Source organism: Belonocnema kinseyi, chromosome 5 (assembly GCF_010883055.1).
Source record: "Belonocnema kinseyi isolate 2016_QV_RU_SX_M_011 chromosome 5, B_treatae_v1, whole genome shotgun sequence".
Lineage (NCBI taxonomy): Eukaryota > Metazoa > Arthropoda > Insecta > Hymenoptera > Cynipidae > Belonocnema > Belonocnema kinseyi.
Genome location: NC_046661.1, coordinates 4,377,010 through 4,392,942, shown reverse-complemented (window position 1 = coordinate 4,392,942; position 15,933 = coordinate 4,377,010). Strand labels below are relative to the sequence as shown.

At 37.3% G+C, this 15,933-nt stretch overlaps 1 protein-coding gene across 1 annotated transcript in view; it reads right to left on the bottom strand.

Moving 5' to 3' along the window:
- LOC117172865 (neurobeachin-like) overlaps nucleotides 1–15,933 on the bottom strand; it is an 825,867-nt gene that overhangs the window by 231,653 nt on the left and 578,281 nt on the right. The window contains exons 8-10 of the mRNA XM_033361129.1: nucleotides 15,634–15,753; nucleotides 14,911–15,057; nucleotides 400–507 (exon numbers count right to left, since the gene is read on the bottom strand). Of these exons, the coding sequence (XP_033217020.1) occupies nucleotides 400–507; nucleotides 14,911–15,057; nucleotides 15,634–15,753 (375 nt within the window). The remainder of the gene's footprint in view (nucleotides 1–399; nucleotides 508–14,910; nucleotides 15,058–15,633; nucleotides 15,754–15,933) is intronic.

Genomic DNA, 15,933 nt, shown 5'->3' with positions numbered 1-15,933 from the left:
GAAAGAGGGAGCTCTTCTTAATATTTTGACACCAAAATCATGTCGATACACCTTACCAACTGCGAGTAAAGCCACCCACGCTTTAACTTGACAGACTGTATTTAGCGGTCCCCATGTCATTTTTTTAAATAAAATTTTCATTTTACTAAAATAATCTCTGTTTGTGTATTTTTACTTTAGCGCGGGTACAGTTTACTGTTTTGGTTGAAATACATTACTGAAAGTTGCCGCAAATTAAAAAACAAAATTATATATATAAAATTCTTCCGAAAATCAGGTGTCATTTTTCCACGAAAAAAAGAATACTTTTTCGGGCTGCCAATTGAAAAAAAATTTTTATCATCCTAGAGTGCAAGTAATGTGATAAAACAAAAGGAAAAACGAAATCAAAATGCTTACAGGCCGCATACATTGGTCCTTCATGCTCGAGAGTTCCAGCTCTTGACTCACCCTTTTGTGATTGTCGGGCAGGTTCAGATAACATTCGTTGTCAAACCGGAATTGACTCTGTCAGGAAATGACAAAAATTGTAACATTAGGGGAATTCAATTCTGGATTCACAAAAGAAAAACACTCATCTCACCAACTTTTGAAAAACTTACATGACTTTTTACACGGATAAAAATACAAATGCATCTGAGGTATTTTAATTAGATAAATTGTTTTCGAAGAGTTATCGTCTTATAAAATTTGGAACCTTACCAAATTATGCTTTAATATAAGTAATTTGCAGAGATATCCACAAAAACATTATTAAACGAAGGATACGTAGAAAATGATTATAAATTAAATAGTAAATGTAAGTTATAAACGTGAGTCAAGAAATACAGGGCGCACACGCAGAGGCTTACCAAAAGGTATGCAACCCGCCTTACACGCCAATACTATTCTTATGGGCGTGTATGCCAGGTTGCATACTTCTTGGTAAGCCCCAGCGTATACACCCTGTATAATATTATTTAAAGAGACATGTTACTCGTTTTAAGTCCTTAATAAGCTCAAAAAATAACAAAACATATTTCATACTTTTTTAGCACTCAATATTTTCCCTGAAAAATTGAATAAAAATAATGTTTAAAAATTATTTGATAAATTATGCAAACGCCCCCTGTTTTTAATGTTAAAAAAAAAGAACTCTTTGGAGTAAGAAATTAATACACAAAAAATCGAAGGTGGATAAATAAGATTTTGGAAAAAATTTTTAAAACAAGAAGACTTCACTGAAAGTGATTGAGACTTTATGTGACCGTCCGCGAAGAAAGGGACCTTACGCGCCAAAGCTGAATTTTACAGTTCGGGTGATCGTAGCCGAGTCCGCAAGCAGGCATTTGAGTAGTTGGGGAGGCGTCAACGAAAAGCACCACCACCACTTACCACTAAATCTTTAGGCGCTCATATCCGTGAGCTAGTGGAGCTCACTGACACAGTGCATAACAGCTGTAGTGGTACGTAGTGGGCTGGATTTCGTAAGCCTCTCGTTCGGTCTCCGACTACGTTTATCATGCCTATGCTTGCAGCTTAATAACAAAAAAAGTAATCAACTTAAAAAATGTCTGATTTTTGCAAATAAAAGAGCAAGTCAACAATTATCGATTGGTGTAAAAACCTAAAAATCGATTTTTGGCGCGTAAGGTCACTTTCTTCGCGGACGGTCACATATAATTCCGATTTCCTGGTCAATTTTACATAAACATGTACAGTTTCGATACATTTAATGGAAACTAAGCTCAACGTTTGGTAAGGGAAGTAACACAAAGCACGATTATTAATTAGAACTGGAAGTACGATTTCAATATTTTTATAACTTTTTAGCTTCTGAATTGCATATTTCCAGTCGAAATGTTATATAAATGAAAGGAATTTAAACGATGTGGAGTAAATGTAACGAGTGTAAACGTTCGAAAACAAATATGTTCAATTCAATGTAATGCAAATCGCAAATCTGTAACGGAATTCATAGACCGTTTTGAAGAAATAGTTCATAATTATAAATACATTTTGGTTTCAACTCTTTCATCAAACGATGAGAAACACGATGCTTTGTATAACGCAATAATGAATCAAGTGCCTGAGATTCAATCAGTTGAATTTATAACGAAAAATAAAACTCCTAATGGTCTAACATATCACTTACTTAAAATGCTTATTCTTCAGGCTGAAGCTAATCATGTTCAAACAAGGACAAATAACAATTCAGTTATAAAAAACACTAATATACCCTCATAGCACGGAACATTCCCTGGGCATGTAAAATTCTGCCGTTTGGGAACCTTCCAGTAACGTTCCACTGGGATCTGAGGGGACCGTATGTACTACATTGTGATATATTATCTATATCATACGCTGACATTAATTTTGACCTACCACTTACGGTTTATCGCATATTCATTGATAATAATAGCAATAACGATAATTTATTCTTTGAACATTTCCGTGGAATGTTCCTGGTACGTTCCCAAGTGGCGGACATTTTGCACGCTCAGGGAACGTTCCGTGCTACTGGGATAGGTTCTGCTTCTTTCGTTAACCGGCTGACTGGTAATTTATTATATATGTACAAAAAAAAGTCGTGCCAATTCTGGTAATGTATCATATATGTACAAATTTGAACAAGTTTCTTTATTTTCAACCGATTCTTTTGAAATTTTGTACAAACATTTTTTGGGGTTATCCATCCGAGTAAAGCATTAGAATAATAATAATTTGAAATGGCGGCCTCAAAATGGCGTCGTATATGGTAATTTTTTAATAAACTTCTAACCCTTTGCTATGTACATGTTTTAATTAATCGTGGCTCAATGAAAATTGATAAACAAGAGTTCTTTAGTCTCAGATAACGAATCTACTATCAAACAATGTATCATTTTTCTAAAATGGCAGATCCAGTACGGCGGCTTACGACTTTGAATATAATTTGTGCGTTGTTCCTGAAAATTGGTATATAGGGTTTTTTTGCATCTCTATATGAAAATTCAGAAGATTTTCAGTAACTGAAATGGGAATATATTAGTCACTAAGCCTCAATGAGTAAAATAATTCGAGTTTGTAACCTGCAAATGGTATTTATTATCTACCTCCGTTGTTGAAAATTTTACCCCAATCCTTATTTTTCACTCCTATGGGCGGTCACTAGATAAAAACTAAGTATAAAAATGGAATGAGCGACCTCGAAAACCCCTAGAAACGAATTCCTGTGTATTTTACAAAATAACTCGCTTCTACCTGTTTTGTCAAGAAAACTGGAAAAAAGCGTACCATTCAACCGGTTAAAACAAAGCACCAACCGAATTGGGTGAACAAAAGATGCTACGAATGTGATTATCTAGGTCATATGAAGAACGAGTGTCCACGAAAGGGTCAAGGACTACGTAAATGTTATGATTAAAAAAAACACACACAGTAAGATCGACAATCGTTTGCATGCCAAAAATAAGCTTTTCTTACAGGCCAAAGTGAATAGCAATAATCGCATTTCACAGCCATTTAAACAAATTTGCGACGACAGTAAACGATTGTTTAATAAACAGAACGACAGTATTGTAAGAAAAATTTAAGAACACGAAAGATAACATGAATCATCAGAAAAATTAGCTTCGAACTGAAACGAGTGAAACTGCAAAAATTAACTATGCAGTTTATCATCAGGATAATAATTCAGGTATGTGTGAATTAAATACTGTCGAAGCTGTATCTTGTTTCAAATGTTTATCTGATAACAAAGAACAGTCTGGTTTCTACACTAGTTGCCGTCATGTTTCAAATGAAATTAGGAGTTTTCCAAACGAAAATGTCATCAAAAACAATAATTATGTGTCTTTTATCGTGGATTCAGGTGCTACCGAGCAACTTACGAATGAAAAAACAGTTGTACGATCAAGCGAACTTACCTGAAGTAAAGTTCAATCAAAGTTATGCAAATACGTCTGTATCAAATAGATCAATTGTAGTAACGCTAGTTACTCGATCCAACTCACAGAATTTCAAAGCCGCGCACGCAAAATCAATTCTCTATACATCCATTAGGAGGCGCCATAATAATAATTCTAGCCGAATCATCTTTTATTTTAATGTTTCCTATCTTAATCTTTGAAAGTGACTGAACACGCTGTGCCGTGGCTAATGCGATAATGATAGCCAGTTTCTTAGTTACATTTTCCAAACTAAGCTCCGCATTTGGCCAGAATTTCGAGACAAAGCTTAAATCTGACTGCGAGTTCCAAATATCGTAATATTTCACATTTTGGGATTTTAAAACTGACAGCCCCTTAAAAAATATTTTTAATCGTGCATATTGCCTAAATCCTCTAATAAAATTAGTGGCAATGCTGAACTATAACTATTTAATGTGCCGTATGTTATTATGCCCCCTGATAATTTAGTCAAAAAACTGAAAACTTCTTAGCCGGATGCAATAAACATGGAGAGTTCGTTTTCTCTGCAAAAATTGCATCATCCACTAAAAGTAATTTGAAGTGTTGGAACCAAGGCTGAATTGGCCAGAAAAGAAGCACTAGAACATGTGCCTTAGCAGCTATTAATTTGCGCAAAGACCTCAAAATAAGAGAAAACGAAGGAAAGGCATAACATTTGTAACAAGCCCAGTTCAAAGTAAATGCATATACAACAAATGTTTCTGGATCTTGCTTCCAGGATAAAACCGTACACATTTTACATTAATATTTGAAGGACACAAATAAATTTGGAAAAAACCGAAAGCTTTTTGAATTTCTCTGAATCCCTCGGAGGATATTTCCCATTCAGTTTCACTTAACAGTCTTCGGTATTCATTGTCTGCAATGGAGTTATTCGCATGAACCTAAATCTTTTGCAAACCATTTGAGCCCATCGAAAGAAGCTAGAAATTCTAACGAATTGATGTGCCGTTTTTGCTGTACTAAATTCCACCAACCATGTGCTGTCTCACGATTACAGACTGCTCCCCGACTTGTTAAACACATATCAGTAAAATATTTAAAGCTTATAACGTTACGTTCTAATAGGGTTATTAATAGTCATAACTTTTTTGATCTACCGCTTTATGTCACCTAAGATACTAGAAGACAGTGCCATACTTTTTCAAAATTTTCACTAGCGGACTGTAAAGCTAGATATTTTTCTCGTTCCACGTTTTTTGTATACAAGCTACCATATTGAACGGAGGGTCAGGCTGCTACTAAAGTGCCAATAAATTGAGCTAATTCCCTAATTTTACAATAGGATTTTTGACTGACTTCTGTTGCCCAATCTAAAATTATTTTTCTTTTGTGTTTGGTTAATTCAATAGTCATTTTTCTTGTCTCCCATATTACACTTTAGCTAGTGGGATCAAGAAATAAGCATCTTTAAGAGTAATAGTGGCTAGATAGGCATTTTTAAATAACAAATTGCTAAGATTTTTCCTGTCTTCCAGTTTAAAATGATGAGCTACAATAAATTTATTACAATTTTTTTAATTCCAAATGAACCTTTCTGACCATCAGGTTTGTCTATCAAAAAATAGAAGAAAATAAACTGTTCATTGAGAGAAGTATATTCTAATATGTCTCCTTTTTCAATTAAATCGTTTACAGATTTATTATAATTTAGTCTCTCATCTAAAGACAGTGGAGGTTCCTTTGGTATTTGCTCCTGCTGAGGAATAAAAACAAATGCAATTTCATAACCTAATATACATTGGAGTATAAAATGATATGACGTAATATATTTCCAGTTTCAATGAAAATCTCTTAAACGACCTGCTGGTCTACTGACGTTATTTAACGACGGGACTGGTAATTTTTGGGTTGTTATTGAGATGGGTACTTCCGCTCTCCATGCTGATTTGGCCTTAACCCCCTAAAGCCTCCTCATCGGAGAGGGTTTTTCCAGTTTAAATTAAGGGTCTGTTTTTCAAAAATTATCAGACTTTGATGCGTTCCTTTTAACGTCAGACTGCCGTCCCCTATTAGCGGATTCGGTTGTTTTTGCGAGTTCTTTACTCGTTTTTTTCAGCGCCTTAGCCTTTTCGAAGCGTTCCGAAGACTTCTCCGTACCACTGATTATCCACTGCACGATCAATAACCACAATTTTCAGAAAAAGGGTCAGGTGAATCGATAAAACCAATTATAGTGGTTCGCCTTGTGATTGACATAGTGTAGTGCAGTTCTGCTAATATTCTTTCCAAATCCCCTAGACGGCTTATTGAGGAGTCAGTGTCTACCTCTTTTCGGGACAGTAATTCATCAAGGCATAAGGCAATCGCATTCATACCAGCGTTCAGTAGATTCTGCAAAGCCACATGAAAACTATCCTTTTTAAGGGAAATGCCTTTTGCCAACTCTTTAATCTCTCGGTTGAAATTGGGGGCCTTGAGCATTGTGAAGTTAGCTGCCGTCAGATATTTCTCATCAAGGTCTCTGTTATCCACTTTAAGAATGCCATATTTTAAAATATTCAACAATTTCTGCAAAAACGTCGTATGGATTTCTGGTCCAAATTTTTTAATTAACACTTTACCAAGTATGTCAACAGTTTCTGGTCTCGGTTCAATATTTTTATCCATCGAACGGGTTTTGTCCTCATTTGACTTTACTCATTCTACTGACTTCAATTGCGAACTAGAGCTTATAGATTCTTCTGAAGAAGACCCAGTCAGATGCCTCACTAGACTACAGAAATATATCTAGATCTGGAACGCCTACAAGGCCTTTCACGCGACTCGTTATCGTCGCCATCTTGAGAACCACCGCCTCTTGCAGAACGTTTACTAGGATTCGAAGGATAATCGCGATAATCGTGAAGATAATGACGTGACGCACCTCTCCAAGAATATGGGTAACGTTCTCCGTCATTCAATTCGTTCACTTCGCGTACCTCGTCCAGAAAATTCTAGCGAGTCACGCTCTCCGCCATTTCTAACACACACTAAAAAATCTATATTTCTAGATGATTTTCACTGATCATAACTTGACCGTGAATGGGATCCTGAGCGTGATGCACCTCTATTTGGATAACGCTCTCCGTTGTACCGATCCCACCTTGAACTAGAGTTGCGACATTTATAATCCCTTTGATGATGCTTCTATCGATGCTCCGTATCATTGATCCTATTTTTTAGATGTTTTAACTTCTTTAGCACTATAGCAATATCACGCTCGCGGGATTTATACAATATATTAGGGTTCGGGTTTTCGCTGCTACCGGAATTCATCTGGAAACACTTTATTTCAACCGAAATTTATGAGTAACACCTTCCACGCACTTGCGAGCTGGATCGCACAGAAAAGCGTAATGAGTACTTGCCAACAATGGGCGCCCCCTAATAGATGTGTGGAGAATTGATTTTACGCGCGCGGCTTTGAAATTCTGTAAATTGAATCAAGCAACTAGCGTTACTACAATTGATCTAGAGGAACAGACTATGCAGCATAATTTTTCGTTATTAAAAGTGCCAATAAATATAGTGTGTCGAATTTAGTAGCTGAAGGCAAAAGTATTATTAGTTTAATTTCAAACACGAGTAGTAAAAAATCGCTTCGATTAAATAATATTATTTATACTAAATCACTTAGGAAAATTTACTTTTGTTGCAACACTTTGCGGAAGCGAGTTTAACAACGCATTTAGAGTTTAGACGATGAGTACATCAAATTTTTTTATTTTAATATAAAAGTTTTTGCTACGGGTGTATATTAAGTATTTAATAAAATAGGAAGGTAACTGATTTTGAGAGGAAAACACGATTGATATATTTGATAATAAGAATATAAATACTCCGAGCGATACAGAGAACGCAAGCAAACTGAGCGATCAGCTTGAGCTTGACTCATTCATATAAAAGCCCAGGCTGGCCATTGCTAGGCAAGAGTAGAGGGGAGAAGTGCGGAATGTCGTCGGTGTAACATACCACGAACGATAGATATGAAAAGCATGTAAACCTAATACTCCCACTCTTTGAATAATTTCGCTGCACTTAAAAGTCCAATAGATTTACGTAGGCTTTTGAATCTGTCCTTAGATATAAGTTTAGTTAGGAAATTAGCAAGCTGTGGTTCTGACGAAACATATGATATTTTGATTTCTCGATTTTCATATTTCTCTCTTAGGAAATGAAATCGGATATCGATGAGTTTGGTCCTTTTGTGAAATTCCGGATTTTCCACTAATCGGATCGCGCTTTGATTATCCATGTGTAGCATAGTAGGGTTATTACATCCACATCCGATGTCATTTAGTCATTTCTGTAACCAAATCGCTTCTTTGGTTGCAATACTAGCAGCTACATACTCAGCTTATGTTGTACTTAAGGTAACCATACTCTGCCGCTGAGATGACCATATAGCTGGTCCGTTTGAAAATATGAAAACATACCCCGTCGTTGATCTCAATGTCTCCGGCAAAATCAGAATCTGAGTAGCCTACGACCTCCTGAAAGCTCCCACTGTTAGAATAAAGTATACCAAGGTCAGTCGTGTCTCTTGAATATCGAAATATATGCTTGACTACTTGCTAATGACTTTCGTCATAACAGTGTGGGTAACTGCTTACAGAGTTTACTGCAAACGCGATATCGAGACGGCTAATCATAGCCGAAAACATCAGTGACCCTACTGCTTCCCTATATGGAATTACTGGATTTGTAGTGTTAGATTCATTTCCCTGATGTAAATTAATATGCGGATCCGCAGGGACAATAATTGATTTCGCTTCTGTGATATTAAAACGAGACAAGATTCTTTCTATATAAGCTTCTTGATAAATAAATAGGCTCTTTTTTTCTCGATTTCTACGTATCTGAATTCCTACAAACATATCTGAACTACTAACACTTATCAGCGTTGGATACTTCGAAACTGAACTGCTTCAGAAACGCATTGAATTTCTGATTCCAGCAGTGCGAAGCCTGTTTCAGACTGTAAATGGCCTTCAAAAGCTTACAGGCCATATTGTTTCCTTCCGCTTGAACTCATTCTGGTATCTTCATGTAAACTTCTTCGGGAAGATCACCATTTAAAAAAGCGGTTTTCACGTCAAACTGTCATATCTCAAGATCATTCACAACTGCGATTGCGAGAAGAACACAATCGAGCTTTAAACCTTTCGATGTTACCTGTTGAATCACGTTTGACCTTAAAGGTCCACTTAGATCCCACGAAATAGCCTTTTTCAGGCTTTGCTGTCTGCTCCATTTACTGCTTCCGCATACGTCGTAGGTTCATGAAAATCGACGAAGTTTGCTTCGTATCTATCAGGTGGATAAATCTGAGAACGATCACGAAGTTAATCAGATAGATTTTGAAACTGATGATTTTTATCACTGTTCGCTTTATCTTCCACGTTGAGAGGCACACCTGCTGGATTCTGATGTTTGGGAATTGGAACAAATTGGGATTGGGAACAAATTTTATCCTTCGACTGGATTAAGGTTTTCTGGTATTTCCAGCTCAAACGTCTCAGAATAAATTCGTTCTGGTAAATAGAGCACCGTTTCGTTGAATATTACATCCCTTCTGACAACAACACGACGTGTCTTTGTGTTGAATAAACGGTAATTACACGATTCTCCTTCGTATCCGACTAAAAGTAGTTTTTCAGCCTTTTTGTCTAGCTTCTTTCAGAGATTTTTTGGAATGTGAGCATGTGCTTCACAGCCAAAGGTTCTAACGTGGGATAGGTCGAGTTTCTTTCCCATCCAGACTTCATATGGAGTTAAGTCATGTGCCTGTGTCGTTGGAGTTCGATTCAAAATGTAAACTGCATTGTTCACAGCCTCAGTCAGAGTGGCAAATCTCTTTTATGCAACATCGAACATGCACTTTCAACTATGGTTCTATTGTCTCGTTCCGATCTGCCGTTTTGCTGCGGGGTGTACGAAGCTGTTGTGTCTAGTTGAATCCCCTTGCTCTTCAGATACCGACCCATGTCGTTATTGAGATATTCTTTTCCGTTGTCGATCTTCAATCTTTTCATTGTTCGGTCAAATTTGTTCGCTATCATACGTTCATATTCTTTGAATCGTTCAACGACGTCAGACTTGTGGCGCATGAAGTACACGCACCGAATGCCTGATCCATCGTCCTTGATCGTCACGAATTATCTGGCTTCACCCACAGATTCCGTGGTCATTGGTCCACAGACATCACTACGATTGAACTCATCTGGCGGTAATTTTATCCTATGTTGAGAATTCTTCTTGATTGGAAGGCGGTAAGCTTTTCCTAGCTGGCATGCATCACAAAAAAAGTCTTCAGTATCGGAAAAATTTACTACCAGGGCAAGTCCTTTCTCTTTGATCTCCTTTAATGACTTTTTGTTTAAATGACCCAAGCGGATGTGCCACAATTTAAGACCGGTCGAGGACGCCAGATTAGCCTCGAAGTGGGAACCCGTTCGGACGAACATTCGGTATATTTTGTTTTCTTGCTTTAATCCTTGAACAACTAGCTGCCCATTGTTATAAAATTCAATTGATTCTCCAGATAAATGGACATCGAGTTTTCTGTCAGTACTGACACCGATTTAGAATAGATTTCTTTTGAAGCTAAGCACAAACAACACATTTTCTAAATTAACATCAATCCACTTTCCGTTTGCTAATCTTCTAGTAGGGATAGTACCACATCCCATAACTTTAAGTGTTCCGTCATCCCCTAGAGCAATTTTCTCTCTATCACTTTTCTGAAAATCTGGAAACCATTCACGTCTGAAAGTAATGTGCCTTGATGCGTCACTGTCAGCGAACTACACATCCTTCGTATCAAATTGCAGGAGAGACAATTTGTCCCCCGTTGTAATTCTCGAAAAGCACAAGCACCCATATCACTTGACACTGGTTTCTGATTTTCTTCTGTACAGTCAATAAGAGCACTGACGTAGTTACTGTCACCACGATTCAAGTTTTCCTTTTTCGACAATTTCTTATCAGGTATCCTTTGTTGTGACAATAACGGCACTCCATGTCTTTCATTGGATTGTCTGGTTTGTTTGAATCATCATTTTTTGATTTCGCGGCACTTATCGCAGGCAAAGCATTACTACTTCAAACGCCGAAACGCAGAGCAGAACGTGAGTACAGCAGAAGAGCTGTGTTACCTCGTTACCACCAAATAACCTGATCAGTCTCCTCTGTTAGCGTTGAAGATGGATACCTGTACGAGTAAACAAACATGCTGTTTGGATAGCGGATGCACCTCACACATGTGAGGTTGCACAGAAAAGTTTCAGAACCTGTGTGCTTCAAATTTCTCTTCCGCGAATCTTGCTAATAATGAATCAACCGGAATAAAAGGTAAAGGTATAGTCTACATTAAATTATGCGTAAATAATGCATCTAAATCAATAAAGCTGGAGATAAAATTCGTACGAGATTTACGTTCCGATTTATTGTCTTTTGGAAAAATCACAGACAATGGGTTCAAAGTTCTTTTTCGAAGGAAGGACGCAATAGTATTTGACCCCAACTGAAATCCTAAAATATTCGCGGATAGAATAAACGGTCTATACTATGTTCAAGGACAACTGGAAACTGCAGCAGCGACAACAGAATCAAATATATCAAATTCTGAAATGTGGCATCACAGGTTGGGTTACTTCAACGAGAGAGATTTAAAAAAACTCATCGATGAAGAGGAAGTAATAGGGATTAAGATTCACCGAGACGGCAGGCTGCCGACCTGCGAGACATGTCTGAAGGGAAAATTAACCAGCCCTTCCTTTCCGAAAGGATCTGTTCCTAGCACTGAGCCACTGAACATCGTCCATACTGATACTTGCGATCCCATGAGAAAAGATTCAATGGAAGATCAAAGGTATTTTGCCATATTTATCGACGATTGTACTGATTGAGAAGAGGTACATTTTATAAAACACAAAAGCGACGTACTACCAGCTTTCCAAAAATACAAAGCACTAGTCGAAACTCAAAATTATCAGACGATAAAGAACTTAGTCTGACAACGGAGCAGAATATTGCAACAAGAAATTCTATGACTACCTAGATTCCTGCGGAATAAAAAGAAGGCTGACCGTTGCGTACACACCGCAACAAAATGGAGTGGCAGAAAGAAAAAATCGTACCCTGCTAAAAATGGTAAGGTGTATGCTGATCCAAGTAGATCTTCCAGCTTCATTCTGGACAGAAGCAATTACGACTGCAAAAAACATCCGATATCGATGTCCATCTAGCAGAATCAAAGGCAGAATCCCTTTCGTAATGTGGACAGGTGAGAAACCAAATTTATCCTATTTCAGGACTTTCGACTGCAAGGCTTTCACTCTTAACAAAGTACCCGGAAAGGGGAAGTTCGATGCTCGCTCGAAGGAATGCATTTTTGTAGGTTATTCTGAAGAACTGAAAGCCAAAGGATCTGGTTGCCAAACGAAAAGAACATTCTAGCTTCACGGGACGTGGTGTTCCTGGAAGATTTTGGAAAAATCGGAGAGGACGAAGAATTCATCCCTAATGATTTTTGGATGAAAAAGAAATTTTTGAAAGAAGAGGCAAAAAGACTTACAAACACTCCTAACCTTGAAATAGAAATAGAGAGGAGAAGCAACCTTGTAAGCCTAGAGATGGAAGGGGAAGTTGGACCTCTACAGCTCGAAATTGCAGCTCATTCACAGGAAGAAGTCAAGAAAATCCTGCAAATCCTCTCGTCGATGAGGGGCAAAGATTGCTTATTCGAGGCCCGGGATGTCCGAAAATTAATAAGACTGGGCAAAGAGGAAGACCTAAAAAGGAATATCACTCCATCAACGAGAGAATCGACGAGGATGATCCTGATGAGATCGCTGAAATTTCTGCTGAAATTTCCATTAAAGATGCGTTATTTGAAGAAAACTCAAAAAAATGGAAAAAAGCAAATCAGGACAAATTTAGCTCCCTCGTCGAAAATAATACATTTGAGGTGCATGATCGCTCAGCTGATCGTAACGTGATTGGTTGCCGTATAGTACTTCGGAAGAAATACGTAGTCAACAGAGAGCTTGCAAGAAGAAAAGCTCGGCTCGTGGCTAAAGTATTCACCCAAAGACCCGGAATCGACTTCAACGAGATTTTCGCACCTGTCGTCCGCATAAGCTCAATAAGAACTGTGATGACTGTGGCTGTCGAACAGGGCTTAATCGTTCACCAACCACCGCTTATCTAAACGGAACATTAGATGAAGAAGTTTTCATGGAATTACCTGATGATTTTTAATGGTCAAGTTTTTAAAATAAAAAGACCTCTCTATGGATTGCAGCAAGCGGGTCACCACTGGCACAAAACGTTGGAACGAAGTAATGAAGAGCCGCGGAATGAAACCTCTGAAATCTGAACCTTGCGTATACATCGCTAAGTCAGGGAAACATCTGCTGATCATCGTCGTCTATGTAGATGGCATGCTAATGGCTTCTAGCAATAAAGAATGGATGCTGAAAATGAAACATGACTTGATGGCCATTTTTTCAATGACAGACCTCGGCGAAATCAGCCGCTGTTTAGGAATAGAGTTCATCAGGAATGGCCAGAAACTTCAAATGACGCAGAAACTATATACAGAAAGTCTTCTGGATCGTCTTGGAGTGGCGGATTCGAAGCCCGTTATGACTACACTGGATCCAAGCATGAAACTCAGCAAACCAGAATCAAACTCCAAAAAGGAAATGGATTCCTATCCATTTCGTGAATTGATAGGTTCACTTATGTACTTGGCTGTAGGGACACGCCCTAACATCACATTCGCTGCAAACTTCTTAAGCCAATTTAATAACTGTTACAATAGAGAACATTGGATAGCTGGCAAAAGGGTTTTATGCTATTTAAAGGGAACTTTAGACAGCGGAATCACGTGTTCGAAAAGTGGAAAGGAAATTGAAGGCTATGTCGATGTAGATTGGGGTTCCTGTTCGTATGATCGCCGTTCTTATACTGGCTATGCTTTCATTTTGGCTGGAGCAGCTGTCAGTTGGGAGGCCAAAAAGCAACGAACAGTGGCCTTGTCTAGTACAGAGGCAGAATACATGGCACTTACAGAATCTGCAGAAGAATCTCTCTATCTTCGCCGCTACATGATTTAAATCGGCATGCCATTCAAAGGACCAATGTTAATTTATAATGATAATCAGGCTGGAAGTGAAGTATATGTCTATGGGAAACGTGCCAGCGGACGTGCTTACCAAAGGATTTGTTGGACCCAAGCTACGTTTCGTACCTTTGTTACGTTGCCTAGTGATTTTAGTTATCTGGCATGTTCTGTTTTATTGCAAGAATAAATGTCCATTTTTTTAAAAGTAAAAACATACTTTTCACTGTTTTCATCCTCTAACGTTAACATTAAATTTCGTCTGTTAGTATTTATACATAAAAAATCATATGTTTATAAATTAAACAAAAATAATTTTATTAATTACGCAAAAGCCCAAAATTATGATTATTTTTTTTTCAGAGGACTCTTTATAATATTGAAAAAATAGACACGAAAAAAACTAAACAGCGATATTAAGTTATTAAATTTTAAAAAATTTTGTTTATAAGCATTTAAAACACATCAAATGGTATAAGTAACAAGAATTTATTAAAAGTGACTGGGACAACACAATTTCTATTCCCTCGACAATTTCACATATAAATGTGAATGTAGTTTTAATTAATTTAATTTAAAAAGTGTCATTCATTCCCTTTTTCTTTATAGAAAATATTAAAAATCGAAACAATTTAAAATACGATAGCTCTTCGAAAAAAATTTTGGCGATCAAATAGATATCTGAGGAATTTTTTCCTTTTTATGTGTAACTAGCAGTTCAAGTTTTAAAAAACCGATGGCATTTTCCATTAGTTAATTTTTAATCATTCACAAAAAAGGAAACTCACATGAAAAGTAACTTACCATAGTTGTGTAACTTATTAATTTGTTTTTGATAAACTGCATCGTATAGTAAAAATTGCAAACCTTATATCCAGGTCCTAGCCTATGCATCGCACATATCTGATGTGTGGTTAGTGCTTCACTGAAGCAATAAATTGCGCTCATCTGGCCACAGAAAACACGTTCCTCGTCCAGTTCTGGAGTTGCACCGATGTAACATTTGTCGAACGGCTGATGAATTAAAAGTGAAGGTTCTGAATTGGATTCATTAAATATCTAGTTCTAGTACTCTATTATCGAGTTTTTTAGGGTGAAGTGGGCCCAAACTAAAACAGATGAGATCCAATAGGGTATGAAAGGATCAGATAGGATTGGATAGGACCAGTGTGGAGTGGATCCGATAGGGGCGGATAAAATAATATCGGATCGGACAGAAACGAATCGTATCGCATACGAGATTATCGAAAAGAATCAAATGAGACACGATAGGATCGGATAGGTGATAATCGGATGACATATGAGAGAATCGGATAGAATTAGAAAGGCTTAGATTGGATAGGATTGGACTGAACCCGACAAGATATGAAAGAGCAGGGCTGGTCCGAATCGGATCAGATTTGAAAGGATCGGGTAGGATCGACAATGATTGGATTGGAAAGGATAGGTTAGCATTGGTCAGGATTGGATAGAATCCGCAATGATAATATACGATCATATAGAATCAGATAGAATCACATAGAATCAGATAGGATTAGATAGGATAGATCAGCATGTCTACTTTGACTAAATTTTTTGTTTACAACTTACATCGTTCGTTGAGACGAACCACGTCATTTCTGTACTAGAAGCTAGTTGGCCATTAACTAAACACTTGATTTCGCTCTTCGTCCATCTGTTGTATATGTACACCACAGCAATCATGTACCACTTAAATAAGCAAATAGAAATTCATGTTTAAATATTGTGAGGAAAAATAATATACTAACTTTGATGAAAAATTGTAACTTATATAGGTACTTCAACCGGGGTGATTATGGATCACCAGGGTAAATATGGATCGAGGTATTACTCCGTCGAAAAAGATCTTTACTTAATCGGATTTTACTT